This window comes from Oreochromis niloticus, linkage group LG17 (assembly GCF_001858045.2).
Source record: "Oreochromis niloticus isolate F11D_XX linkage group LG17, O_niloticus_UMD_NMBU, whole genome shotgun sequence".
Lineage (NCBI taxonomy): Eukaryota > Metazoa > Chordata > Actinopteri > Cichliformes > Cichlidae > Oreochromis > Oreochromis niloticus.
Genome location: NC_031981.2, coordinates 14,491,040 through 14,518,193, shown reverse-complemented (window position 1 = coordinate 14,518,193; position 27,154 = coordinate 14,491,040). Strand labels below are relative to the sequence as shown.

The 27,154-nt window shown below is 41.5% G+C and overlaps 2 protein-coding genes across 3 annotated transcripts in view; one reads left to right on the top strand and one right to left on the bottom strand.

The window, feature by feature from the left end:
- Nucleotides 1–18,461, top strand: part of kdm7aa (lysine (K)-specific demethylase 7Aa) — a 30,274-nt gene extending 11,813 nt beyond the window's left edge. Inside the window, exons 2-18 of the mRNA XM_005456661.4 lie at nucleotides 2,907–2,992; nucleotides 3,762–3,879; nucleotides 4,873–5,033; nucleotides 8,465–8,606; nucleotides 9,382–9,568; nucleotides 9,915–10,077; nucleotides 12,590–12,677; nucleotides 12,767–12,873; nucleotides 13,365–13,456; nucleotides 13,621–13,707; nucleotides 14,025–14,270; nucleotides 14,488–14,615; nucleotides 14,932–15,083; nucleotides 15,167–15,261; nucleotides 15,396–15,550; nucleotides 15,734–16,068; nucleotides 16,650–18,461. Coding sequence (XP_005456718.1) covers nucleotides 2,907–2,992; nucleotides 3,762–3,879; nucleotides 4,873–5,033; nucleotides 8,465–8,606; nucleotides 9,382–9,568; nucleotides 9,915–10,077; nucleotides 12,590–12,677; nucleotides 12,767–12,873; nucleotides 13,365–13,456; nucleotides 13,621–13,707; nucleotides 14,025–14,270; nucleotides 14,488–14,615; nucleotides 14,932–15,083; nucleotides 15,167–15,261; nucleotides 15,396–15,550; nucleotides 15,734–16,068; nucleotides 16,650–16,738 — 2,431 coding nt within the window. The 3' untranslated portion in view covers nucleotides 16,739–18,461. The remainder of the gene's footprint in view (nucleotides 1–2,906; nucleotides 2,993–3,761; nucleotides 3,880–4,872; nucleotides 5,034–8,464; nucleotides 8,607–9,381; nucleotides 9,569–9,914; nucleotides 10,078–12,589; nucleotides 12,678–12,766; nucleotides 12,874–13,364; nucleotides 13,457–13,620; nucleotides 13,708–14,024; nucleotides 14,271–14,487; nucleotides 14,616–14,931; nucleotides 15,084–15,166; nucleotides 15,262–15,395; nucleotides 15,551–15,733; nucleotides 16,069–16,649) is intronic.
- On the bottom strand, nucleotides 17,923–27,154 carry ndufb2 (NADH:ubiquinone oxidoreductase subunit B2). Of its 2 annotated transcripts, none has more exons than XM_025899937.1 (4): nucleotides 26,866–27,154; nucleotides 23,725–23,869; nucleotides 20,403–20,478; nucleotides 17,923–19,022 (listed from the first exon to the last, which is right to left on the bottom strand). In XM_025899937.1, exons 1-3 carry the CDS (start codon nucleotides 26,946–26,948, stop codon nucleotides 20,404–20,406), a joined length of 303 nt encoding a protein of 100 aa, XP_025755722.1. In that variant the 5' UTR covers nucleotides 26,949–27,154; the 3' UTR covers nucleotides 17,923–19,022; nucleotide 20,403. The 2 variants fall into 2 exon arrangements, with proteins under 2 accessions (XP_025755722.1, XP_003452107.1); XM_003452059.5 differs by lacking the exon at nucleotides 26,866–27,154 and adding an exon at nucleotides 24,047–24,274 and having other exon boundaries at nucleotides 17,957–19,022.

Sequence of the window (27,154 nt, the reverse complement as noted above, 5' to 3'; positions counted from 1 at the left end):
CGTGCTGGTGGTATAAAATGCCATCTTGCAGAATGAACTGCTCTTTATTTGTGTCAGATTCAACAGAGTCCTTTTCCTTAGCCCTCAGCAACATGGCAGACAAAGTTGGATCAGCCTGCTGCATTTGTCTGATGTTTGTAGGTACTGAAAAACCTAAAGGCGTATCTGGAGCAGCCTGAACTGATATGTTTCCAACAGTGTGTTGAAATTTTTCACGTCTTCTTTGACTGCGTGGCTTCCGAGACTTCCGGGTTCTGTCTCTAGTTCAGCCTCAAAGAAGGGTAAAGCACTGAGGGTTGCATAATGCTCATCCTGATTTTTAGTTTGAGCCCTTGTTATAGCAACATTACACTCCTGCACTTCTCTCAACAAATCATAGATGACTGGCAGATCCTCCCCAAGAACTACAGGATAGGGCAGACTGTCAGCTACACCAACCTTTAACAGATAGGATGTCCCCTGCACTTCAATAAACAGATCAGCAGTAGGGTATGGTCTTTCATCACCATGTATACAGCAAACTGATATGGTTTCAGAGGGGCATGTGCGGTCATTTGACACATATTTCCTGTGTACCAGAGTCTGTGTGCTGCCAGTATCTATTAAAGCATTCATTTCTTGTCCATTAATCTTAACTGTGGTGATTTTATTTGACTGCTTTCTCTCAGATTTAATATCCAAATTCTGATGAGGCACAAAACACATTTGAGATAATTTGCTTTGATTATTAGGACACATGGGCTTAGTGTGACCTTCCTGTCCACAAAGGTAGCACACTGGTGGCCTTTTACCTGGCTTCGAGGTATTTGGAGGCTGGTTTTCCCTTGTAAAGGGCTTACCCACACCCGTCGCTGACCTCTGAGGATGCTGAGGGGGTTGCGACCGACGTGAATCTCGGGCAGCCTTCCATGCACTGTTGCTCCATGGCTGACTCTTACTTCGAGCAGCTACAAACACATCAGCCAGGGTGGCGGCCTCTGCAGCAGACTTTGGATTATGCTCCTTAATCCAAACCTGAAGCTCAGGACACAGCATTCTTAAAAACTGCTCCAAGACAATAATTTCACCAACTTCTTTTATAGTTCTGTTTTTAGGCTGAATCCATTTCTCATAAAGTTCTTTCAGTCTTGCATACAGTTCCTTGGGACTCTCATCAAAAACTTCAAGACAGCGAAACCTTTGCCTGTATGTTTCTGGGTTTATATCATATTTTTGCAAAATGGCAGCTTTTACCTTCTCATATTGCAGTGAATCGTCCACATCCATATTAACATAGGCACTTCGAGCCTTACCAGTCAGAAGAGGAATGAGGTGAAAAATCCAGTCTGACTCTGGCCAGCGACAAGCAGCTGCAATTCTCTCAAAAGTAGTGAGAAAATGTTCAACATCATCTTCAACAGCTAGTTTCTCCAGTTTAGGATGATGAATATGCACAGACTGACCTGTTAATATGGAGGCTGAGCCAGAACCCTCATGCTGAGATGTTGCTTGTGTCTGATAATCAGCTGGAGTTTCAACAGGCTCTGGATCAGTTGATGTGGGCTCTGGAAGTGGGGTGGTTCTGGCCTGCACTTCCATTTGCAAAAGCCGAAACTGGTGTTGCAAACTCTTAAAACGCTGTTCTTGCAGTATAGCATCCTCTCTCTGCTTTTTATCTCGAACTTCCTGTTGTCCCATGAAAGACTGAAGAATCCCAGCAATATCAAGCAAAGTTGGCTCCCTGGTATCCTCTCCTTCAGTGTCTCCAGCCACAACTGAAATTCCTTCTTCCATCTCCTTCTCCTCTCTGGCTGCTGCAAGGCCTCTTTGGCCTCCATTTTATTTCCTCTCTTTGGGCGCACAGCATTCTGCATGGCTCAAAAAGTTTGTCAGGGGAGAAAAAAGGGCAAAAAATGCAAAAAAAAATCCTGTCTCCTCAACTGAAGGATCCCACTTCTGACACCACATGTGAGGGACCGAGTTGAAAAACAGGAGGAGTCTCAGGAATTATTTGAAAAATAGGGTTGCCATTTATTTAACCCCAAAATATATTTACAAAAGCAATAAACGTTGAGCTCATAAAAGAGGTCAAAGAAACAAAACTGAACTCAGGCTAAGACTACAAACTTAACAAACCAAATGACTGCCCAAACAAACATAATTGACCTAAACATGAAATGACACACAGGGGTATATATAATGGCTGATCAGACCATTGTGACACATGAGGGGTGACAAACAAACACAATCATAAATCACAACACAATGCAGTACATTCTAATTTGTTAATAAACTAAATACTAAAGAAGAAAATCAAAACCATCAAACCCTAAACCCAAATATTTAATTAAATACAAATACTTTGTTTTTAAAGTAAAGAAAACATATATTCTCCCCTTCCGTAGGAAGTGGTGTTGTGGTCCAATTAGCCCTCTTTGTATTTAATGGTTTCAAACCCTGGCTACCATCTTTTGTCCAGCAACTCCCAGGGATGATGGCGGTAAGAAAGAAAAAGACAAAGGTTAGTCAAAAATCAAAATAATGAAGTGGTGGGAATACATAAGTAAACTAAATGTGCGCGCTTACAAATAGAACAAATGTATCCCAACCAATCAATAAAGTTATTGGAAACTAAAGAGTGTTACTATGTTCAAATGAAAATACAAGAGTTACTGACTTTTAGAGTGTGGCCACGGGTTTGGCCATCACAATAAGGAAAGACCATATATATTGTAAATGCAATAAATGTTTCATCCCAGAATTCTTCAGCTGGTAGGGTTTATTATTACATACATACATTATTATAGTAAATGCTTTGTATCCGTTTGGGCAAAATCTTGTGATGACATTTTTTTTCCTGGCACTTTAAGAACAGTATAAACCTCTGTAGGGGACTTGCCCTAACTCTGTATCTCATCTATTTCCAGCTGTGTACAGGTAGAAGAGCACCATGCTGTGGATATTGATGTTTACCACTGTCCCAACTGTGATGTCGTACACGGACCCTCCCTGAGTGAGTCTTTGCTGCTTCCTGAAACCATTTTTCTGTCTCTCACACACACTCACACACACTGCAGTCCTGAACTTTTCTAGACACCTTGGTGCATGCAACCTGGCAGTTTCATAGTGCATAGTCCATGTAATGTCAGATTGCAGCAAATATCTCAGTAAATATTAGTGTGCATTTACCACTTATGAATAGCTGTCTTGTGCACCCTCTTACATCTCTTATCTTGGCAGCTCTGAAGCCTAAACAGTAAAGTGTTTCCATTAGTTAGTATATCTGAAGCAAACTATTTCCTGATGTGTGCTACATGTGAGAAAGCACAACAGCGGAAAGTATGACCTAATTCTTTGAGGTGCATGTGTGAAAATAGCACCATACTCTGATTCTCTGCCTTGTCTCACCCATGTCTCTATATGCTGGACAGTCCCAGGGGGGAAGGCCGCTCTCTGCAGTGTTAGTCGAGTCAGATTTTTAATTTTTTTTTTTTTTGGTTAAGGGGGGGAGGGGAATAGGTTAACCTTTGAGAACCCTGAGGGCAGACATTAACAAGCTAATTGAATGGTGCTGTAAACCCTCCACTTTGATTGGACAAACCCCTCGATATCCACCCCTGGGCACAGGGGCTGAGTAGTAAATTAATGTGCTTGTGACAAGCGATTGTGATCTGCATAATTTACAATGTTGTTGTGTGAAGGTGTTTCAAGAGGGCATTATTACATTGGGACGAGAAAGCCCTGTGAAACTCAAACCTACGTTTTTTTTTGGTTTTCTCCAGTGAAAAAGCGCAACAACTGGCACAGGCATGACTACACAGAGCCAGATGATGGATCGAAGCCGGTGCAGGCTGGCACCTCAGTGTTTATCAAGGAGCTCCAAAACAGGACATTCCCCAGGTAGATATCAACACACACCCCCAAAGAGCCACACTTGTCAACCAAACTCTAAAGGCCTTGCCTAGTGGAATATTTTATTCAGGTAAACTGAAAGTGCAATTTTCTCGTTTGTGAATCATGTCTACTTTTGAAGGCTCAAAATTGGGCTCCTGTAAAGTTGTCTATGCAGTTAAAAGGCTTAAGTAAGGCTTTGTATTAGAACGTTACAAAGGAAAAGAGAAAAACTGCAAATGTATGAGAATTTGTTTATTGTCGCTTTCATTTTGGAAATGTTTTTTTTCTCATACTCAATCCTACTGACCAATTGGATTGTTTTCCTAATTTGCTGAAAAAACTCGAAATTCTTAACTTAACACTCATACAGGTTAAAGTGGATTTTAGAGAAGACATAAATATCTACACACTTGCTTCTTGTGGTTTTAAGCCAGGCAAACTGTTTTGTTCTGTGTTCTCATGCTTACAGATATCTAGTGGGAGTTTGATTGAATCTGTTTCTATAAAAGAAAATAGTTCCAGTGTGTGGATTATTTACATTTTCACGGCCACTGATTCTGGAAAAAATGTGTAGCTTTGGAATATTTTTACTCACACAAAACAGTGTAACTTCAAAAAAGAAAGACACATTACTGGGTCCAGAGCTTTCTTGATTGTGATGACATTTCTGTAGAAATCTTTATGAAAGGTCAGTGGCTCACCTGACTTTATCTCAGGTGAAAACACAAGGTTGTCGTCAGGATTAAATGGATGATATGTAGTGACCTGGGTGATCCTCTCAGTGTGCCTAATCACCACCTCACAGAGCAGCTTGCATGTCTGTAGGCTCTTTTTGGGTCAAAATGCTACCACCACCACAAACACAATATTTTCACCTATATTGATTTGTGGTTAGGATAGTAAAGTAAACAGAGCAACTCTCTGCATGGCTAAAACCATTATGGTTTTATTTTGAGAACACTGGCAGCTTGAATTAACTTATTACAATCTGGTTTTCAGTGCTGAGGAGATTCTGATACGGATGAAGGGCGAGCTGGTGACTACCAGGTACTTGGAGAGGCATGGCTTCAACTACCCCATAGCGATCACCGAAATGGAGGGTCTGGGTCTGAAACTACCCCCCTCTACTTTTTCTGTCAAAGATGTGGAGCAGTATGTGGGTAAGAAAACTTGGCTTTGTTGTCACATGTATCAAATTTACAACAAAACATTAGTGTTTATGGTCTGGGAATGATGTGACCTCTGTGATTGGACTACACAGCACCATTGGAAGCTGCTTAAAAGCTAATGAAACAACGCAACACCAGCCAGCTAAGTGGCCATTGCTGAGCAGGCGCCATCTGTGTGTGTCAATATGAACCAGTTTCCAGGTTCATGGGGTTTTAACCCACTTATCAGGCATCAGACGATGGCTGAATGCGTTCTAAATGAGCGACGGCTAAGCTTTCACTGCCCTCTCCATGACCACTGCACTTCCTTACCGAAACAGCCTGCTACTTCCCAGCTCCTATTACAAGCCCATTACCAAGCCCACCGGTGTTTTTATAATTAAGTTCAGATTACAGACTCCCTCTCTCACGTTATCTCTCTCTCCCATGCCCTATTGAGCATTAAACCAAGGCACAGGTGTTGTGACTGGGGTCTGAGTGTGGGATTACAGTTCTTCCAGTTTGAAGACAATGGGACAACTGGAGTAAACGCCGATGCTGTCGAGCATTTCTTCTGCCAGCTCGGTGTGTGGTCAAAGAGTTCTACACATGATGGAAAGTCTTTAAATTAATGGATTTATTCATTGTTTTCAATCCGAACTATATATTGTGTATATATAATGAATGGAAACCAGGGTGAAGTGCCCTTGCTAGGAAGGATTAAGGGTTTAGTCAGTAAACCTAATTATTCTTAATTTATTTAATTACCAGCAAGTATTCACTCATCTCCTGTTGCTTTGAACCTGACAGTTGGTTGCAGATATACTTTTGAGGGTTACACAGGCTCTGGTTGCCTAGGTTACCTTGTTATGGATTTATTAACTTGTTATGTGCCAATCACTTTTATCAATTGCTTGCCCCGAAGTTGAGTGAAGTTTATCTTGGCGTTGGCCCGCTCGGTGTTTTTCCTGTTTTTGTCTGTAGTTGCTTGAAGTTGCCGAATGTTTTTAACTTTCTCTGGTTTCCGTTTCTCTGTAAATCACTTCCTGTGTAGACGCAGCCTAAGATGTTACAATGCAACCCTCTCTCTTTCTATGAGGGGAAGAATGCAGATGACAGCTGCAGAGACCAGCCTCTAGACCGCTAGAGTACTTTGATGTAGAAAATTAGGTTTAATGCCAGCTGTTTCATAGTAAACTGGCATGTAAACTTTCAACTGAAGGATGACAGCCGATGTTGGCAAGGGCATTACAGTTAATTAAAACTAAAATAAAGGCTCAAACTGGGTGTGAAAAAAATATTTTGGCTAACTTTAGAAAAAAATTAAACTGACTGAAATAAAAAAAAATAATTAGAAAATGTCTTTAGTTTTAGTCTCTGTTTGATGGAATTTGTTAGCACAGTCTGCCTGATGAACATTCAATTATTTGTGTATAGAGACCCTGACAAATAACCTCTCATTTATAATAATAATAAAAACATCAAAACTGAAACTATCCATTCCTCAATTTTTTTCCACTTACCCATTTAAGGGCTGTAGTGGGAGCTGGAGCATGTCCCAGCTGTCATAGGAACTTGAACTAATACTGAAGCTAATAAAACTAAACACAAATGAGCAAAACCACTTTAGAAGCTAACTACACTGAGGCCCTGTACACATTAGAAAGGTGTCTTGGAGAAGTTGGTTTTTGAATGTGGTTTGGTCTTTCGTTCACACATGAAAAGTGTTTTAGGTCACAGACATTGAAGATTTTGAAAAACTCCTTCCAGGGTAAAGCTTTTTAGAAATGGTTTCAGGTTTTGCATGAAACCATGCAAAACCTGACAAGGAAACCAGAAAGGGAAAACCAAGTTTGTATTGCACCATCAAAGTTGTGTCTTGATGCTTGTTGCTGACTAATCAGATCACGTTGACAGGCTTAAACTAATTTTAATATGAGTTAGTTTTCCTCATGACATTTAGCACAAAATGGGTGGATACCAAATTAAACTCAGCTCAACTTTGAGGTAATCTGTTAAAGCACCCAGCTGGTGCTTTGAGGAAGAGTAAAGGTTGCTGTTGATAGAATTTTTATAGACAGGCAATGGCTTATTACCAGCACTTAATTAAAAGTATATATTTTTTATAGAAGGAGATATTTCATTTCGTCATCCCAGTATTTAATATAACAAACCCTGCCGTGCATGTTCATAGTAACAATCATGTTCATTCCTACAAAACGGTCAAAAAGAATGTAGGATTCATCTTTTGATTTCAATGTTGAGTAAATTATTTTACAGCATTTTGCTCCCAAAATGTTTGATTCGTGAGGAAATAATTGTTTTACATTAAAATTAATGCAGTGAGTAACAAGTTTCTGGTTCCTGTCTGCTGACAAAGACATATTTGCAACAATTATCTCAGTTAATTGGCTCTTTAACATAACTGGGTGTCATCATATATCATCGTCGTTATGGTGGGATGTCGGTTAGATTGAGTGTCTCTCAAGCTGGCTCAGCAGTGCTTTAGTTTGTGGACATTAATAAAAAACAATAACTAAATAAAAAAAATTGAATTGGGTTTGTGAACCCAGTGCTTGAGCTTGGCGTTGCAGGGTTTCCAGGCAGCTTTGTCTCGCACTGTGTGACTGACTGCTTTTCACTCCACCTGTTCTCTGTCATCAGACGCTGGCCAGCTGGGCCTTTAGAGGAGTGTGTGTGTGTGTGTGTGTGTGTGTGTGTGTGTGTGTGTGTGTGTGTGTGTGTGTGTGTGTGTGTGGTGTGTGTGTGTGTGTGTGTGTGTGTGTGTGTGTGTGTGTGTGTGTGTGTGCACAAGTATGCACAGGGGTAATAAAAAAGGGGTGTGGGAGGGGTGTGGGGAAAATACAACCACCAGCTGTCTTGCTACACACTGCACCCCAGTCTTACTTCCGGCCCTGTGTGTCACTGCGTGTGATTTGTAGCGTCCCAACTGTGAGCTGTTTGCTGCGACTCTCTCTCTTTGACTTATTTCTCTTTTCCTTTTTAGCATCTGTTTTCTATCCCATGAGTAAACACACATGCACACACATGCACACACAGCTTTTGCACACTTTTTCTCACATCTACAGACATATTTCCTTATATGCTTGAGATCTCCCACGCACACACAGCTATTAAACGTAGCAGCCCTCTCACCTCCACCCACTCCCCTTCCTCTGGGACTGGTGGTCTGGACAGATTGACAGATTGTCTCGCTTGCATCCCCTACAACCCCTCCCCATGCTGCCATATTAATGCCAGTTTTCCTCAGGGGTTGATCTCTAAAAGCACATGAAGATGCCAGCAGGCTGCTGACCCCTATGAACCCCATCGCCTCCTCTGCAGTCATTTAAAAAGTTTGAAGATTTTCATTCAGGAGTCTGTGACTGCAGAACATCTAATCTAATATTGCACAAACTAAAAGGCACTTTATTCCCATCTAGGTGGTAACAAAGTCATCGATGTGATAGATGTGGCACGGCAGGCGGACAGCAAGATGAAGCTCAGCGAGTTTATCAAGTATTTCACCAATCCCCATCGACCCAAAGTCCTCAACCTCATCAGCCTGGAGTTCTCTGACACGAAGTAAGCCATGCCGCAGTTCCGTCACTGTGATTTAAAAACAAAAAAAGGAATAAGTATCTTCAAGAGTCAGCAAACTAGGTTTGACAAAACTGAAGTGTTCCTGCTCACTGCTGAAGAGCTTTCAGCTGTATTCTTGCCAAGGCCATCTATATCAATGTAAAGTTGAATGGAAGTTTCCAGCTGAGTTAATAGTTACCTGAGTTAATAGAAGGAAATGGAACAACATTTGACTTAAAGTCCTTCTGATTTAGCCGAAGCTGTTTTCTCACGTGCACTTTAGACAGATTTGTGAGAATCAAGTTGGGATATTTTGCTCAGTTTCTCTTTAAGTGTAGCACACAATAAACAGGCATTTGCACTACTGGGACTACTGTAAAGGTGAGGGAGCATGTAGCATGCTGGAAGCTGCTCATATGATGACAGCTTGATAACGATGAATGCCGAGACTATTATTCTGCTTTATTCTAACACTGGTGCAGTCTGACATTGTATGGACTTTGCACTATAGGCACCTAGCAGGTTAAAGACCGGCTACCATCAGATCTGATTGTGCTGGACGTTTACGTTCTCACTTTCAGCTCTGTTGGGTGAGTCCTAGAAAAGCTCATGGCTGCAGTGCATGAGTGACAACACCTAAGTGACTTGTTGTTCTGTTGAGGGTAGAGTTGAGTCTCTCTACACTATTGGATGTGGTTGAGATTAAATAAGGGACCTACAGATATGTTTTTAAAACTTTCCTAAGCTCAGTGTGCTGCATGATTCTGATCACCCGCAGGATGGCAAAGCTGGTGGAGGTTCCTGATGTGGCTCAGAAGTTGTCCTGGGTTGAGAACTACTGGCCAGACGACTCCTTCTTCCCTAAACCCTTTGTCCAGAAGTACTGCCTTATGGGGGTCAAAGACAGCTACACAGATTTCCACATAGACTTTGGAGGCACCTCTGTCTGGTATCATGTTCTTTGGGTGAGTGTGTGGATTTAAAGAGCTTTTTTTTTTCCTTTAAAGAGAGGAACATGCCACCCTGATGTTCATCAAGCTCAGGGATTTCAGTGTTTCTTTAAATACTGAGGTTTTTAGGGCAGATTGACTAGCACTCTCTGAAAGGTCACCCTGCTTCTCACATCCAGTTAAATCGTAAAGCAGCCAGCAGCACTCTTTATGATGATGGTCTCACCCCCCCGGCTTCTGAAAACTACAGCTAACTTTAATTTGTGATTGAATGAGGGAGTAGGTGTTTAGTAGAACAGTGCCGTCACATTCACAAGTTTAACTACTCGTTACCTTAAATACCTTTTCTTTTGATTTTCAGGGTGAGAAAGTCTTCTACTTGATCAAGCCCACCCTCACCAATCTTGCACTATATGAGGCATGGAGCTCCTCGCCCAATCAGAGCGAAGTGTTCTTTGGGGACAAAGTGGATAAGTGTTACAAGTGTATTGTACCCCAAGGAACCACGCTGCTCATCCCTACAGGTCAGTGAGGTGTTTTAATGTCACATTTGATAAGTAAAGGACTTTAAGTGTACTTTCAAACCTTTCTTAAGGTCAGTTTGATTCAGTGCAAGAAAGGAGGTTTTCCACTGCAGGAACTCTGGAACTGGGAACCGCCTGAGAAACTCTGTATTTCTATCACAGGAACTGGGTAGCACATTAAGCTCCAGGGAGATTATTTTACCCCACAAAAAGTCCCAGCTGACAGAGGTTTTACTTTCTGGAAGTACAACAGTTGGTTGTTGGTTAACAAACAGTTGGAAAGTTGTAACCTCGCCATCTTCTGGATGTTCAAAAACTGTTTGATAGAAGTGATGATTGTGATAAATGAGCCACGTTTTTGTTTTTCATGTCATTCATGAAATCAGATGTCTTTTCCTGTCTTTGAATTCACTGCAATAATGTGAAATAATTTTCATGCAAATCTGTGCATAACATCTTTTGAGTTATCCTGCTAACGAACACAAAAACAAATCACACCCTATCACACAGCCTCCTACCCAAGTGTTTGAACAGCTGTCACTTTGTCACATGACATCCTGCTAATCTTTATGGGTCTTTGGATGGCGGCACAAAGTGATACCAAGAACCTTCTACACTTCCTCAGAAGTTCTAAGTAACTTAAATGAAAACGCAGCTTTTGCTGCCTTTTAGATCTTATCTGGTTCATGTTCACGTTGCGATCCGTGAACATGGCAGTTATATAGACCTCTAGGTATTGGACATATGAAGAAATCAAATTTGGATAACTGGCAGCTTATGGTCTGTGCTTTACTAATTGTCATGATTAGCTAAAAAAAATCAACTATGATATGTTTTATGATGAGATGAGACAGGAACAAGCAAAATTGTATTGTACAGCAATGTTATTGTTATTATAGGGCATGTTACAGCACCATAACATCCGCTCTTTAAAGATAATAATGTATTTATGAAAAACAGGATGCAAGCACAGTAGACTGCATTCACAGTTGGTTTTGACTGACTGGTAAAACATGCAGGTCAGCACGAGTGCAGAGCTTTTCCCACATCAGTGACTGATAATTTGCACAAATGTATTCATAGCTTATTTATAATATTACACATGGGTTTAAAATCAGCTCAGCCTTTGAATTCATGCTCAGTCACGTCCGCTATCCTGACACACCTTTTTGAAAGTGATCTTTGGTCGGTACACCAGGATGTGATTGACAGCTTTCACACCAGCCTAAACAAACATCACTGACCAGACAAACAAACACACACACACACACACACACACACACACACACACACACACACTTTAGTTGAACCAAACTAAACACACTAGTCATCAAAGTACGTATAAAGGCTTGGATAATGGTGTGTGGTTTCCAAGCACAATAAATTCCACACTCTCAGACGTGCAGCTGTTTGTGTCACTGATGTTAAATCATTGTTTCTGGTGACTGCCTGACAGTTTTGCGCCAGCTTTGCTGACCTGCCTGTTTTTTGTTTTTTTTGGGGGGGGGGGGGTTGTTTTTTTTTCCATGTGCATTTAAAAGTGAAAAATAATCATGATTCCCATGGCTGCTGCCAGGAAAATACAGGCTCCTTTAAGGTCCTCTATTATTGCCAAAGGAAAATAACAGAGAGGGAAATTCTTCCTGAGCAACAACCCAAACAGTTCTTAATGATCATAATTACAGGGAAAAATGAAGAGAAACAGAGCTCCTATGTAATATGATGAAAGTAACACTGAGGCGTTTTACTACACGTGACTCTGCAGCACTGCTGATGTTGCATTAAGAAGGTAGAAAGATGTTTTGATGTCATGTCACTAACTGAGCATGACACCAAAGCATGCTTTGATTCGCCGAAGTGAAGCCAATGGATCCAGTCATGCCATTATTTGTCCATCAGACTCTCAATGGACTTTTTAAGCCCATAGAGCTCCTTCACCCTTGCCCCCCTACGGCACACAGACAGACAAAGCTCAGTTCAGCCCTTCAACTGCTGGATGTCCTCAATCAGTCTTCCAGCCATGCTTTCTCAGCAAGCTCAAGCAGCATTGTGAAAGAGAGCTTTTGGCAGAAAGGCTGTGGAGAGGTGGGAATTAAGCTGGGGTCAGGGAGCACAGTAGGTCAGTCAACCAGCGTATTATCAGGCCTGTCTGTCAGCCTCTCTTAACCCCCCCCCCCCCCCCCCCCCCCCACACACAAAGCTGTTTTCTCCTACTTTGTGTTGTTGTGTTGTATTAGGAGCACTGTTTATCTGAGGTGGAAGCCGTTATTGACAGCATTATCTCCTGCTGCTGAGGGTGACTGTGCCTCAGCAGGATAAAAGTTTCTTGCAGTCTTGTTTGTTGTCATGGATTTTTTTCTGCATGTTGAGAAAATATGATTAAGTGAAGTATAAATGCCTATCTCCTCAGGTATTCATGTGTAATTTCTCTGCCCCACCCTAAGAATGTTATCATTCTAAGCCAGAGAGTAGATAAACTGAGTAAACGTCTGTGCTCTGCTGCCCTCTGCAGGCTGGATCCACGCTGTTCTCACCTCTCAGGATTGCATGGCATTTGGAGGGAACTTCCTTCACAACCTCAATATTGGCATGCAGCTCAGGTAAACCACTCGCCTGCCACTGGTGTCGCATCTTGATTTTTGTTTGTTTTCTAGAGACTTTAGCACTTAACGTTTGGTTCGCGTTGTAGGTGTTATGAGATGGAGCGTCGTCTGAAAACCCCAGACCTCTTTAAGTTTCCCTATTTTGAGGCCATCTGTTGGTATGTGGCAAAGAACCTCCTGGAAATGCTAAAAGGTGAGAGTCTAATACTAAAAACGACAAGCCACAGAGATGTGTATAAGAGCTGTTGCAACATAACATTTTGACATAAAAATTCAAAACATTTGGCAAGAAAATAATGGTGTCAGTAAGATTTATTTATGGGTCTTTCCATGAAAAATCAATAAGTTCCTCCCACCTCACCCCTCAAAATCAGTATATTTAATGAAGTCATGCAAAATTTTACTTGCATATGACAGTAAATTTCAGGGTTGCAAGTCCTTTAATACATAGTGGAGGGTCAAAGTGTGACTTTGTTTTTGGTTTTTTTGTATTTTTTGGGGGGGGGGGTCCCACTATTTTTTTTATCCCTCAAAAGTTAAAAACACAAAATATCCACATGACATTTCCATTGCTGAACACCATTTGTAATGCTAACTTTTTGGAAATCCATTAATGTTTTAAAAGGTTTAAAGCTTTCTCGCTTAAAACTCATGTGACGGTTTTCTCTTCTTTGATTTTGTCAGAGCTTCGAGAGGACAACTGTCCTCCACCGACCTACCTAGTGGATGGAGTCAAGGCTTTAATCAGTGCACTGAAGACTTGGTTGAAAAGAGAGGTGAGAAGCTCCGCCTGACTACACCTCACATGTCTGCAGTCCACATGGTTCTTGTGACACAGGAGTCACCGGAGGCATCCACGTTTAGTCTTATCTGTCAGCAGCAGGCGGCAGATTCTCTGCTCACTCCTCTGGTTTGAATGTAAACTGTTGTGGCTTTGCAGGTGAACGAACCCACCAGCGAGGTACCAGACAATATCAGGCCGAACCATCTCATTAAAGAGCTGACCAAGGAAATCCGCTACCTAGAGGTGAGGAGCTTTTTAGACTTCATCCAAATGGTGGTGTCAGCTGGGAGAAAAGCTGACGCTCTTTTGGTATTGTCACTGATTAATAAAAGTGACCCACATTTTAGACATATTCAAACTGTAATCTCAGTGTGTTTACATCATTAATTTGCACCGTTTCTTGACCCTTTACAGTTTTACATGTGCTTTATCTGTGCGTGTTATTAAAAAAAAAAATCATAACCAGTTGATTTTGTAGGTTTTATTTTAAAGTTTTGTTTTTATTTTTTGCACACTGTAACAACCTTCACTGCATGATTTGTTTTACATTTATATTCTAGGAGGAACCAGTGGGTGGTAGCAAGCCAGTGAAATCTCAGGGAAGTGGAGTACCTTTGGGATCAAACGGCTGCCTGTCCACCCGAGCCACGCTGGAGAGGCTGTGCCAGGCACGGCGAGCTCGAAGGGCCGCCAGGCAACTGAGGGAGCAGCAGCGCCATGCGCCCAAGCTACCCACTAACTTGGACATCTTAGAGCAGCACACCAGGGATGTGCTGAAGAGGCTGGAGGTCGGGCCACTGGAGGAGGTGAGTTTCAAGGAGTAAACCTTCAGAATGTGTGTTTAATCTACATTAAAGAGAATCCAAAATGCCGTTAGTTAGGCCAGAAGGTGCGCAATGTACTTATTATTGTAGTTGGAGTCTTCATCAGCACTTAAATGCAGCTTGCACCGATTAAAGCTTTTTGTAAATGCATCTGTGTCTGTTGATGACTGATACGATACTTTTAATATTCTGTATCCAGGATCCTGCGTTTGGTGCCAAGGTTCACGCAAAGTTCAACAAAGTGTCAACTGCATCGGCAGCTGCTGCTGCAGAGTCTTTGGAAGACAACCACATACGGCTGATGCTGGTAAACGGAAGAATCATCAGGTGGGGGAGCAAAGTCTCTTCAGTGAATCAGTGTGCAGAGTCAGTCAAACTAGTACTTTTGTTTAGTGACAAACTCCAGAAACCAACATAAAACCACTTTGGTGAATAAAAAAATAGCATGTAGTAAAAATGAATTTAGAAAGCTTTACTAGTCAGCAACAGAAACTATGAATTTGTTAATCTACAAAGCCTGTTCTTCTGAGCTGTGACTCAGCCGTCAGGAGTTGAGGAGTCTAATTTATTTTCCTCTTCTTGTTTATTACAATATAAATTAGTCACCTGCTCTCATGTTAACATGAACTTTTTGTGTGTGCAGAGATTTGAGGCGACCGGGAAGCAGCAGCCCTGTAAAGTCCGAAGGTGAGGGACTGTCTGTTGGCCCACCCAAGGGTTGCATGGACGTGAAGTTTGAGAGGACGCATGACAGTCACGAGCAGCATAGCACAGCTGAGAAATCCGCACTCCTCAGTAAGTCTTCAGTGAATATTAAACCAACAGAAGATTGTGGCTGTGCGAGCATTTAGCTGACGATGTGTTCCTTTGTGTCTCAGGAGGTCTGGAGAGGATGAAGACTGAACTCAGGGATGAAGTCTCAGGACACTCCAGTGTGTCAGACGTCGAGTCAGACAGCGACTTTCCCACAGAGGTAAACGATGTGCAGGATTTATACAAACGCAGCCGGTTTAAGAGTTCAATGTTTCTGAACAGAGTGTACTTTGAGTAATCGTTTTTTACGCTGTCTTCTGAGGCATGTCTTTGAAACCTCTCTGTCCGATGCAGCATAAAGAGTCATCATCGTCGTCATCGTCTTCTGACGAGGACTCGGAGAGCTCCCAGGATGAAGAGGACGAGGACGAGCAGCAGACAGGCTCAGGGCACATAAAGCTGGACCAGTCTGGCGAGAAACTCAGGCACAAACACAAACCACTCAAACGGTGAGGAAAACAGATCAAGGCAGGCCTGTGACCAGTACTATTATGCTTCTTCAAATATTCTGATTATCCGTGGGCTGTTTAACTAAATAAAGAAAGAAAGAAAAGAAAATCCTTGAAAGGCCCTCGTGAACACGGCTCCATCGGGGCACCTTTTTAAAAATGAGTCTTGTCTGCCTCCTGCAGAGAACGTCCTACCTCACCCAGCACAGCAGAGGCCATTCAGGGGATGCTGTCTATGGCTGGTCTGCTGTGCTCCTCCAAGTCGGAGACGGCAGACTCGCTCCAGGAGTCCTGGTGGCCCAGCCCGTTGGAACAGGCGCAGCACCAGCGCCGACTGCAGGGGGACAAGAGCCCGATAGACAGCCAGGGCAACAGCAGCAGCGAGGCCTGGGACAATCAGGGGCTCCCCAGCCCAGAGATGGACTACCAGTACTGTGACCCCTCAATGTCTCCACCTCTGCACCCCTCCAAGAGGCACGCCCCGAACCCTCCACCAATCAGCAATCAGGCCACAAAAGGTTTGAAATGTGACTTTTATCATTTCTTCTTGTTAATATGCAGAAAAATGGAGAAGCTGTTTCAGTCCACACTAACTGGCACAGAAGATAAAGCATGGCTCAATACGTAATGTGCAGGATGTGGGAAGCCTGATTAGCTCTCTGACAGTGGGAGAGGCGGTATTCAGTGTTTAAAAACTGTTTAAAATTAAAGTTTCATAATAGAAAGTACAGAAAAAAACCTTTATAAAACTAAGCTGATCATAGATCAGGACAAATTTTAACCAGGACTTAACTGTTGTGCAAGAAGTGTTAATATATCTTACTTTCCATTCCATGGATTATCATGTTTTATTTCATTTTGCTGTTTAACAATGTTTAGTTTAATTTGTATTTGTTTCTTTAATTATTGTAATACAAAGTAGGTGCTTTCTTTGGTGTCAGGGGCCAGATTTAAGGGCCTCTTATGGTTATCGTCATGATTAGGTCACTTGATGGAACATTTGTCAGATTTGTGAGAAGATTGTTAGTTGAAATGTTACTCACTATTTGATGTTGCTAAATAGGTCCCGTTAATATTTTCATTTTTCTCTTTTTTTTAGGCAAACGGCCCAAAAAAGGCATGGCCACAGCCAAGCAGAGACTGGGGAAGATCCTGAAGCTCAGCAGACACAACCGCGTCTTCGTGTAACCCTCCCAGACATTGAAGGAAGGGCGAGGAGTCGGGAGCAGGGGGAGAGAAGAAGATAGTTTTGTGTATTTTTTACCAGACAGTTAAAAAAGGTTGGGGGGGAGGGTGAGGGGAAAAAAATGAAACAAAAAAGAAATGAAATCACACGGACACACTGCCTGGAGATGAAACAAATCTTTGACATGTAAAACACGCTCACTGTGCATGCTTAGGAGACAGGGTATCGGATTGGAAACGAGCAAGCGCACGACTTCACTACAAGCACACTAAAGACAAAAACATGAAAGGAGCATGTTGCTGCAGGGAACGGTGGACTTGAAGCTCCTGTGGGCATTTTGGACGGACAAAAAGGAGACGTTGGTGGGGGCGGGAGGAGAGGGTGAGGCGGCAGGACGTCCACTGCTTCTGATGCCAAGATCACCGCGTCACATTTGCTAGTATTTCCCCCCTCTGCTGATCACCCCTCCACCTCTCCCCTGCCCTCATTTTTATTATTATTATTATATATATATATATCTATATTTTTTTTTATTCGTGACAAACTGAACAGGACGAAGGGTCTGTTTACGTGGACGGGTGGAGGTGAAACGCGGTGCTAAAAGAGGAGGCGGTGAAACTGAAATTTCAAAATGGTGCTTATTCGTTTGTACGTCTCTCCACTCTCTCTCATGCTTGTGTCCCACCCTTCCTCTTTATCTCAATCACACCAGCAATAATGACTTTTTTTTTTATTTTAAGGAGAGAGGTAAGGGCGAGAGGCAGCACTTTGGTGCGTTTCTTCTGCTCGCAGAATTTTAACAGGTGTAAAACTGCACCTCTCACACCTGCACTGTAGTGTTGGAGGTGGGGTGGAGTCGCTCAAAATGCTGCCTCTCTGTGAATTTGTTTTCCCATAGGAATTACAAGTCGTCACCTCTGAAACGACTCTGGCTTAATTTATTTCTCGTTTTATGTGATTTTTTTTTTTTATTGTTGTTTTTATGGATTCTGAATTATGTATTTATTAATTGAACAGAGGTAATGATTTTATTATATTTTCACCCTAAAAACCTCAGTGAGCCTGAGGGTGGTTCTTTTTTTTCCCCCCTTCGTAGGGATTTTTTTTTTTTTTTTTTAACCTTTTAAAAATGAGTTTTTGTAAATGTGGATGTTTTTAGAGTTCATGTGATTATCTGTTGAGTAGCTACCCATCTTTTCCCTTCCCAGCTGAGTAGAGCCTGTGTCGATCCTCGTCCTCTTTGTTCCTGTAGCGTGAGGTTTTTTTGTTTATGGGCTATGTGCGGATAGTCTAGGTTAAGAAACTTCCATATCTACTCCTGAGCTTTCTCTACTTAGTGCCACGCCATTTAGCAAAAAAAACAAAACAACAGGTATTCTGAGCCACTGTGGTCGATCCAAAGTAGATGATGTATTAAAAGGTCAGCGATTGAGGAACTGACGTGTGGATGATTGAGGTTTTTTTTCTTTCTTTAATGTGAGGCGTGTGTGCAGTTCTTCACTCTCAGGGAATGATGCCATGGACATAACCTTCGATTAACCACCAGCCACACATCATGGATGCAGACACTCATGACTTCTTATTTCAGTGTTTTTCAGTTTTTATAGCTCAAAAAAAAGGAACAGGTCAGATTTAACAGTCATTGTATCTTTAGGCTACTTTAACCCATTTGGTGTTACTCCCACTCGCTGCCTCCGAACACATGTTCAGCTCATTGTTTAAGTAGAAAAACACCCTCGTTTAAGATGACTCTGCACCCACGTAGCTTTAAGAGCGCCCTCTGAACAGTGTGAGCCTTCCTCAGGTGAGTGATGAGATCCAAAACACAGAATTAACATAAAAAACTGAGTGTTTCCTTTGTACCCCTCCTTTTTCCTTTTACACTACACTTTAATCTTTGAAGTCTTTGCATGTTAACTCACAGAATAAAAACACGAACTGGCCCGCAGGCAGGGTTTGTAATAAGCTGTAGTATTTGTCCCTCTCCTTCTGCTTGAAATGCAGCTCTCAGCAATTGTTTTTTGTTTTTTTTTTATTAAATATGTGTTGGTTCTTGCAATGGTTTTTTCCAGATTTAAATGGCTTATGATTTGAAATATACAAACACTGGCTAACTGTGACACTGTTAATGCATTTCAGAAATTGCGTGTAAATAAATAAAAGTAATGAAATGACGTGCTGGTCTTCCTGTTTTAATTTAAAGATAACTTTATTAAGTCTATGTACAACAATGACTTTCAGAACAGCCCAAAGACTCGCCCAGCAAACCACATCCCTTGTGGTGACCTGCAAACAAGAAACACACTTTATTAGGTACACTAAAGTGGTACCTTTTCAAATAAACAATATTATTACTAAATTATAAGTAAAATAATGGTTTATATGAATAAAACCAGTCTAAAAACAGCTTACACCCTTCATGAAGTTGCCCTGCTTGAACATAATGTGCTGACGATGCCTGTCTGCAGACACCATGTCACTACCGTTTCTACCATCAGCACCCCTCACACTGACTATGATAACCTGTAAGATTAATTACATGTATTACACTACATTAGCCTGGTGCACCTGGGGTAATTCTTTTAAGTGGCCAAACGTGTCACTTAAAGGTTAATATTTAAGTTTATATAGTGCTTGACAATATAAAGTAAGACCCAAAAATAGACCGTATACACCCGTCCTTGTAAATAACTTTGTGAGTGTAACCTCAGTTGAACCAGGTGTGCAACAGGTTTAAGGTAAACCTTTACAACACTGCCCTCTGCAGGGTTCAGACTGAACTACAGCTGCTTCTGAGGTTACAGCAATGGCGTTTAAGTAATCATGTGAAACTGGAGGTTTTCACAGCTGCACTGCAGCCCTCAACTTCAGGGAGAAGTCCGACTGCTCCACCCACACAGCGCTCACCTAAAAAGCATTTCCAGAACGAAGTGTGCAAAATATCCCAAAATTATCCAGAGCTCTTCACAAATCTGACTGCTTCTCCTATCATGTAAAAATTACTGTGCACCACTCTCACTTTTACAGACTTAGTTAAAACTTTACAGCTGTTTCAATGACCCCGCTATTCCAAACAAATACAAGTTTTTGTACATTGAACTTTCATAACATCTTAAAGTGCTAGCCCAACGCAAGTGAGGATGACAATTATTTACACAAATCAAGACTAAATACATAAATGTTTATCTATCTCACATGAGAGATGCCACCACCTTTCAAAACATCCTCAAAGTGCTAAGTGCCTGCATGTGTATGTAGATGTTACATGACAAAAACATCAGAATTGTTCGATTTGAAGTGTCAAAGTGTTTTTTTTAAACCTTTCAGACAAGTCTGCACATCCTCCAAGCCCATGGATCAACTAAGTGCCCAAGTTTGCAGATTCCCTAATTTACTTTTTACGTCATAGATTTCAAATAAAGTAGAAGGGCATTATGTTTCAGAAAGGCTTGTTTAAAGAAAAACAAACAAACAAAAAAAACCCCAAAACACAACTTGCCAAAACCTCTACTTTTAGTTTCAAAGGCTGAAACAATTAGAGCAGATTCCAGTCATCTGTTGTGACTTTTACACCGTGAGCTAGTCATCCACTTTACATTTGAACAGCATGTTGTGAAAGTTAACTGCTGTCCTGTTGGGCATTTGCTTGGAAACTGGATAAATCACCTTATTCCTCGTCATCTGGAGGGATACCGAGCTCCTCATCTGTCCATTCAGAAGTATCCGGCCAAGGGAAGTGACCCTGCAGAGGAGGGATGAATCTTAATCAATTAACTCAATCAAATTATATCAATAAAATCCTGTTCCTGGCAAGTCTGTGCACAGCAAACCCTTTATTAGGAATGCCATACTGACACAGCTGTGGTTCGACATAATTCTACCACATAACTAATGCAGATTATCAGCTGTACTTTCATGCGCCTGTACTACCTCATCCAAACTCTCCTTAACTGGATTCTCCTGGACTTTCACTGGTTAGAAGTGGTGAACTGTGGCCATAAAGGGATGGAAAGAGTGATTGGGATTAAAGTTTAGCGTGCCTCCTCCACACTATTACATCATCTCCTTACGGGGATGTACTACAAAGCAAGATTAATAGCTTAAAGAGCTACGTTGAGCTTAAAGTCTGAGTTTTCGGTGTCATGAAGGTGGCTCTCCTTTAACCAGGTTAGGTATCTTATGGTGAACACAAGTTTAGAAGCGGTCATCAGCACCACATTTACGCTCAGTTTGCTTTTATGTTTGGTGCCAATCTCCTGCCTTTCAGACTACAAGCATTGCAATTAACAGAACACAGATTAGGAAACTGATCTGTAGGCTGTTTATCAAAGGAAATATTCAGTGTTCTTCAAATAAATATCCCTCTGTGACACACAGTGTCAGACCTGAGCAACTTGAGCATCTTCCATGTATCCGAAGGTAGGTTTACAGTAAGCAACAGTTTCCAGCTCCTCCTGTGTGATCTAGAGGTATTGCGCTATGCAAGCCCTCCCAGCAGTTCCTGGGTTTTGCTCTGGATCTGGGCGTGCACCGAAAGCCTCCAAAGCTGGGTAGCTCTACTTTGAGCATCTTAAAGTATCTATAAGGCTGACGCCTGCCATCCTAAAGGGACCAGTATACCCTGCTCATTGTTCACTTCACACACCACCACTGCAACATTCAGCGTTCTCTTGAATGATAGGTGTCGCCACTCAGACAATACTGGCACTAAAATATTGACAAAATGCCAGTTTTCTGCGCAACTCCGTCGAACTCTCTCTAAACCTTCATCTTGTGGCACGGTGCTTAGGATTCCTGTAATGACTCCAATATCACTGAAAAGCACAGTGAAACCATAGGATTTTTTTACATTGCGCAAACCGTTCAAAAAATGTTGCAAAAACCTGTCTGCAGCGGTTAGGGGCTAAAGGGTTCACTAGAATGTTTTTTTTTTATATTTAGTTTAGTTTTATTTTACTATAAAAACTTGCTGCGGTGAGCATAAAAACAGCCTGTGGGGAAATTCATTTCAGCCGCTCATACTAGTGACTTTCTCATTACCCAGATCACATGACTTTACATGATGGTGAGCCACTGATGAGAGTCAGCACCTCCGAGTGTGGCCATGGGTCTCTCCTGGGAAACTGAGGGTTGGCTGCTCCCTCTTGGTTAAAGGAGGAAAGTTGCTCCAAGCTGTGAGTGATTCAAGTATCTTGGGATCTTACTCACAAGTGATGGGAGGGTGCAGCATCAGCAGTAATCTGTGTGCTGTACCAGACCTTCACAGTGGAGTGAGCCGAGCATCAAAGCAAAGCTGTCGATGTACTGGTGCACCTATATTCGCACCCTCATGGTCAGGAGATCTGAGAGTACTACAATGTTTAAACAGATCAAGTTTCACACCTTGAATATGCACAAATTTCTTCCTTGTGCTCAGAGAAAGAAAGACTTCAGACACTCCTGATGCGCCTTGAGGCAGCTGCTGTTCAGAACTGTCGGTCTACATAGATAACTAGACTGAAATGAACTTTGAGCTCTAACCGTGGGTTCTTAAGTCCATAGGATCTTCAAACGTTGGTGATGCCATTTCCCAGAGTTAATTTGTCAGTAGGTGGTGTTTTCACTCCTGTTTATGTCTTCTCTCTAACGTAACCTACTTTGAAGCAGGTTGTCATTAATGTGATAACAAAAAGCTGTATCTGCATCACCTGTATGCACACTAGACTGTGGTGCCTAAGGAGACACCGTGGATGGGGCAGTTTGATCGAGGTGAAAAAAGTGAAGTCAAACTAGGATGAATGAATATTTCTGAGTTTTGATTGTTGAATGTTCGACTGCTACTGTGGTAACTGTCTCAACTAAAATTAGACTGATTGCTTTTTATTGTTAGTGACTAATAAGAAGTTCAAGAACCAGTGGGCTAATTTAATCGCTGCATGAATAGGTAGGCATACAGTGTTGTGAAAATGTATTTGCCCCCTTCCAATTTCTTATTTTTTGCATATTTGCCAGACTTAGATGTTTCAGTTTAAATAAAATTTTAATATTAAACAAAAATAACCAGAGTAAATACAAGTTGTAGTTTTAAAATTATTTCATTCCTTAAGCGAGAGAAAAACTTTATCCAGTAATGCCCATCTAAACCTAATGATTGTGCCACCCTTGAGCTTTTTAAATCACTGTGAAAGCCCTTCAGAGGTGGACCTGCTGGTGTGTTTTGGATAATTGTCTTGCTGCATAACCCAAGCATGCTTGAGTTTCAGGGCATGAAATGATGACTGGGCATTCTCCTTCAGGATTTTCTGGTAGAGATCAGTTTTATGCCACACATAACAAGGCTCAAAATTTCTTGAAGTTTAGCTTTTTGCGCGTCAGTCCACAGAAATTTTTTTTTTCCCCAAAAAATCTTGAGGATGATCAATTTTTTTTTTTTTTTGCAAATGTGAGACAAGACTTCAGAATTCAGCAGTGGTTTTCACTTTGCGACTCTCCCATGGATGCCATTTTTGCACAGTCGCTTTCTTATCGGTAAATCATGAACTCTTGGCATTGCAATGCCAAGTAAGCATGTGGTTCTTTCAATGTTGTTCTGGGTTCTTTTGTTACCTCCTGGATTAGTCATTGATGTGTTCTTGGAGGAAATTTGGTCCATCTGTGGATAATGGCTCTCACTGTGGTTCACTGGAGTCCTAAAGTCTTAGAAATGGCTTTATAACCCTTTCCATCAGTTTGTTTCTCAGCTGTTCGTGTGTTACTTTAAATGGCAGCATGATGTGTTGCTTTTTGAGATCTTTGAGCCTACATTACTTTATGGCAGGTTCTAGTTAGGCGATTAGTGACAGTTAATGAAATGATTTAACAGGAGTAACAATTACTTTTTAACAGTACTGTATGTATAAATACATATAGGCCTCTGTGATTCAGCCTGATTTGACCTGGTTTTGCAGCGTTATTCTGGACTACAGTCGTCCTTCATTTTCACATTACTGTTTACACCGTGTCTACTCACCAGAACCGCATCAGGGTCATGCCAGCAGTGCCAAAGGATCCAGAACCACATGACACCACTGATAAGCTCCGACTCAAACTTCTGCTTCTTCGTCAGCTGCGGGTATTGTCTGTACTGTGGCTCAATGTGCGGTCCGCCACTCGCCCTGACACACAGATAGTGTTAAAAAAAAAAAACAGAAGCACACATTAACTCAAGTTAAATAATGCAGAAAGCAAACTAACTACTTTGACGTGTTTCAGACTTCGCTGGTTTGAATGTATCGCCGTGCTAGCTACTAACCGCTGAAGCTAACAGAGTAGCTAGCGTGCTAACGGCTTACTTTCTGCTCGTTATTCTCGCGGGTTCGCGTCGTAGCAGTCGCGCTCCGGTCCGAAGGACTCCCAGTGCCCTCCCAAATGAAGACATGGCTGCTTTTCTATCAAAAATCCAGCGTTTCTGAGACTCTGTAAAGATCTAGATTAGACGCTACTCCGCTGGCTGAGAAGTCACCTTCTCCCCTTGTCAACAAGCGACCTCCAAACAACGCCAGGTCTGATTCTACAGAAAGTTAGGGGTGTTATATTTCAGAGCGCCCCCTTTTGTTGACAAGGCAAAATTAAGTTTTATCCAGCTGGGCTGTGACATCCTCAGATTTTATTCGAGTTGTAGTAATGTGTGAAGTTTTACATTTTAATCTAATTACAATGTAATTTTTAGCGTTTGAACGACAGTGAAGAGGCACTAGACGTAGTGAAAGTGGACGAATTTAAATACCTGTGCACGAGAGAGGTGAAAAAGAGGGTGCAGGCAGGGTGAAGAAGGTGCAGGCAAGTGTCAGTGGTGATTTGTGACAAAAGGATAGCAGCAACAGTATAAAGGGAACGTTTACAAGATAGTAGCCTGATATGGTGTATGGTTTGGGAACAGTGGTACCAACAAGGAGGTGGAGCAAGAGGTGGCAGAGCTGAAAACGTGAACATTTTGTTGGGAGGATGGACAGGATTAGAAATGAGTACTTCAGAGGGACAGCTGAGGATCACAGGGGCAAGGCTGAGATGGTTTGGACATGATTAATAATAAGAAAAACTGATATTGTATTTAGCCCAGTTTCCTCTCTAGATTGTATTTGCCTAACAGCAGTGACACTAATTCCATCGTTAGCGCCCAATTAGAAAATAACACACAAGACGTGCTCACTGGTACTGAATAAACCCCATTTAATTTAGGTCATGAGTACACTGGTCTATTAGGGCCATTTTAGATTTAATTTAATAGTTAAATAAATCAATGACCCATATAATTTATGAGGCTGAAATGATACATTTAGGAGAAAATCATAACACTAAAAAGTGCAAGAAGAATTCTGAAATTTTCTCAGATTTATATCACAATAACACATTAAAAAAACATAAGTTTTGTTTTGTTTTGTTTATTGTCAGATAAAAACAAACAAACAAAGAACTGGTCTCACTTTATATGGTTTGAGCCACCTCACCACACTGCAGCTAACTCGAATAAATGAGTAATGATACGATAATCACATACCAATCATTATCTTTCAGTTTGATATTCAATTGCATTTAATTAATTTAGCACAAATTCACAACAACAGTCACCTCAAAATGCTGTATATTGTATATTAGAAAAAGCCCCAGCAATCCAATGATGCCTATGTGCAAGCACTTGGCGACAGTAGGGAAAAAAACCCAACTCCTTTTTATCAAGAAGAAACCCCTGGCAGAACCAGGCTCAGGGAAGGCCATCCATCTGCCATGTTTGTACACTGTTGTATAATCAGGGTTAAAGATTCACTCTCCACCTCCGTGTACTTGCATTTCGGGTTAATTTAATTCACCAAAAAAAAGATGCAATAAACACTCAACAAAGACTAATGTAACCATTGGCCTCACCACAACTCTTTTGTAAGTTTCTCTGAACATTGCAACAATAACGCTGTTATTATGCTTTCTTTCTTTTCTTTTCTTTTTTTGGTTAATCTGATATGGTCACAGCCTTACAGAAAATGCCTTTGAGTAGATGAGGTTTCATCTTTTCGAAGTCCAGATGCTTCTTATTATATGGTGGTTCTGGGATTAAATTATGAGTACTTCCTTTTTAAAAATCCAACTTGTAAGGATAATACCCCACAGGCTCTGATGTGAAGTGAAGCAATGAGGGTTTTTGTCACGATATATCACGATATGATTTCGCAGTCTCAGACAATGGAATTTATTTAGAATATTTACGTTTGTCTTTATGTAAATATATGACTTAGCTAAAAAAAAAAAAATTAACTAATACATGACAGTGATGCAAAAAGTAGGCTACTCATATTATCATTGTGTCAAACTACTGTTCTACATTAAAACTGAAATACATAAGACTATACCCAAAAAACCCAATTTCCACTTTATAGAAAGCTAGATGAAGGGGTATGTAAGTCCCCTGGCTGTGCCACTAGATGGGGTCAAAAGCTAAACAGATGTAGTCCGGGTGGCGTCGCTGAATGTTTTTGAGTTACAAATTAAACGTATCCACTTTTGTTGAAGTTGAAGTGTTTGTTGGTGTGCAAACAGAGGCAAATGAAGCGCTTGAGTAACTAAAGATCACCAGCACTGACAATTATGGACTGATTTCAAACTGAGGTTCATACGTTATATTTCCGTGGCGAGAAAAAAAATCAACTTTTTGTCCGTTAGCCACAAACAAATGTAAAACCGTATGTGCACCCCTTGGTTTGCGGAGCCTGTAAATTAAACCAGAACTTGAACTTTGCAGGATACGAAAACAGGAAATAATATCACATTGGCGAGAACGCGCACGGCGCCGCCGCCCAGAAGTGCTCGAACTGAGGGCAAACAGAAAAAAAAAGTCATCGACGCCATCTTGTTCTCAAACGACAACCGACTTCATTTCAGGGAAGAAAGCTGCCGTTTATCGCTTTTTGTTGGTAGTCCTTTTCCACGCGATGTACACAGAAATGTCATCGCTTTTAAGTGTTAATTTGGGTGTTTCTTTACACCACACACACTTAAAACTTAATTTGACATTGTTACCTAATGGCGCCTGATAGTAGCTGCTCTCCGGTTGCGCCCCTCTCCCCTCGCAGCTCAGAGCCCGCCCACAAATACTAACTGCATGATGTCATCAGAAACCAACCATTTCTCAAAAATGACCATTTTCATCAGTTGCTTATGGACCACTGCTAATCCCCCACCAACTGTGCGCCACCGTCCTAACATAGGAGAGATTGGATCTTCGGACCGACAACACGATGCTGGTGGGCACTACGGCATAAATGACATCCGCTCCCAGAAAAAAATTAAAAAGAAAACAAGACAGGGGCAGATTTATCGCTGTAACCTCCACTCTAGCCGTTTACGAACATTTCCGTTTGAAGCGGGTGACGATTTCTAGAATTTTCTGCCTCCGTCCTCCCCCCGAGTTT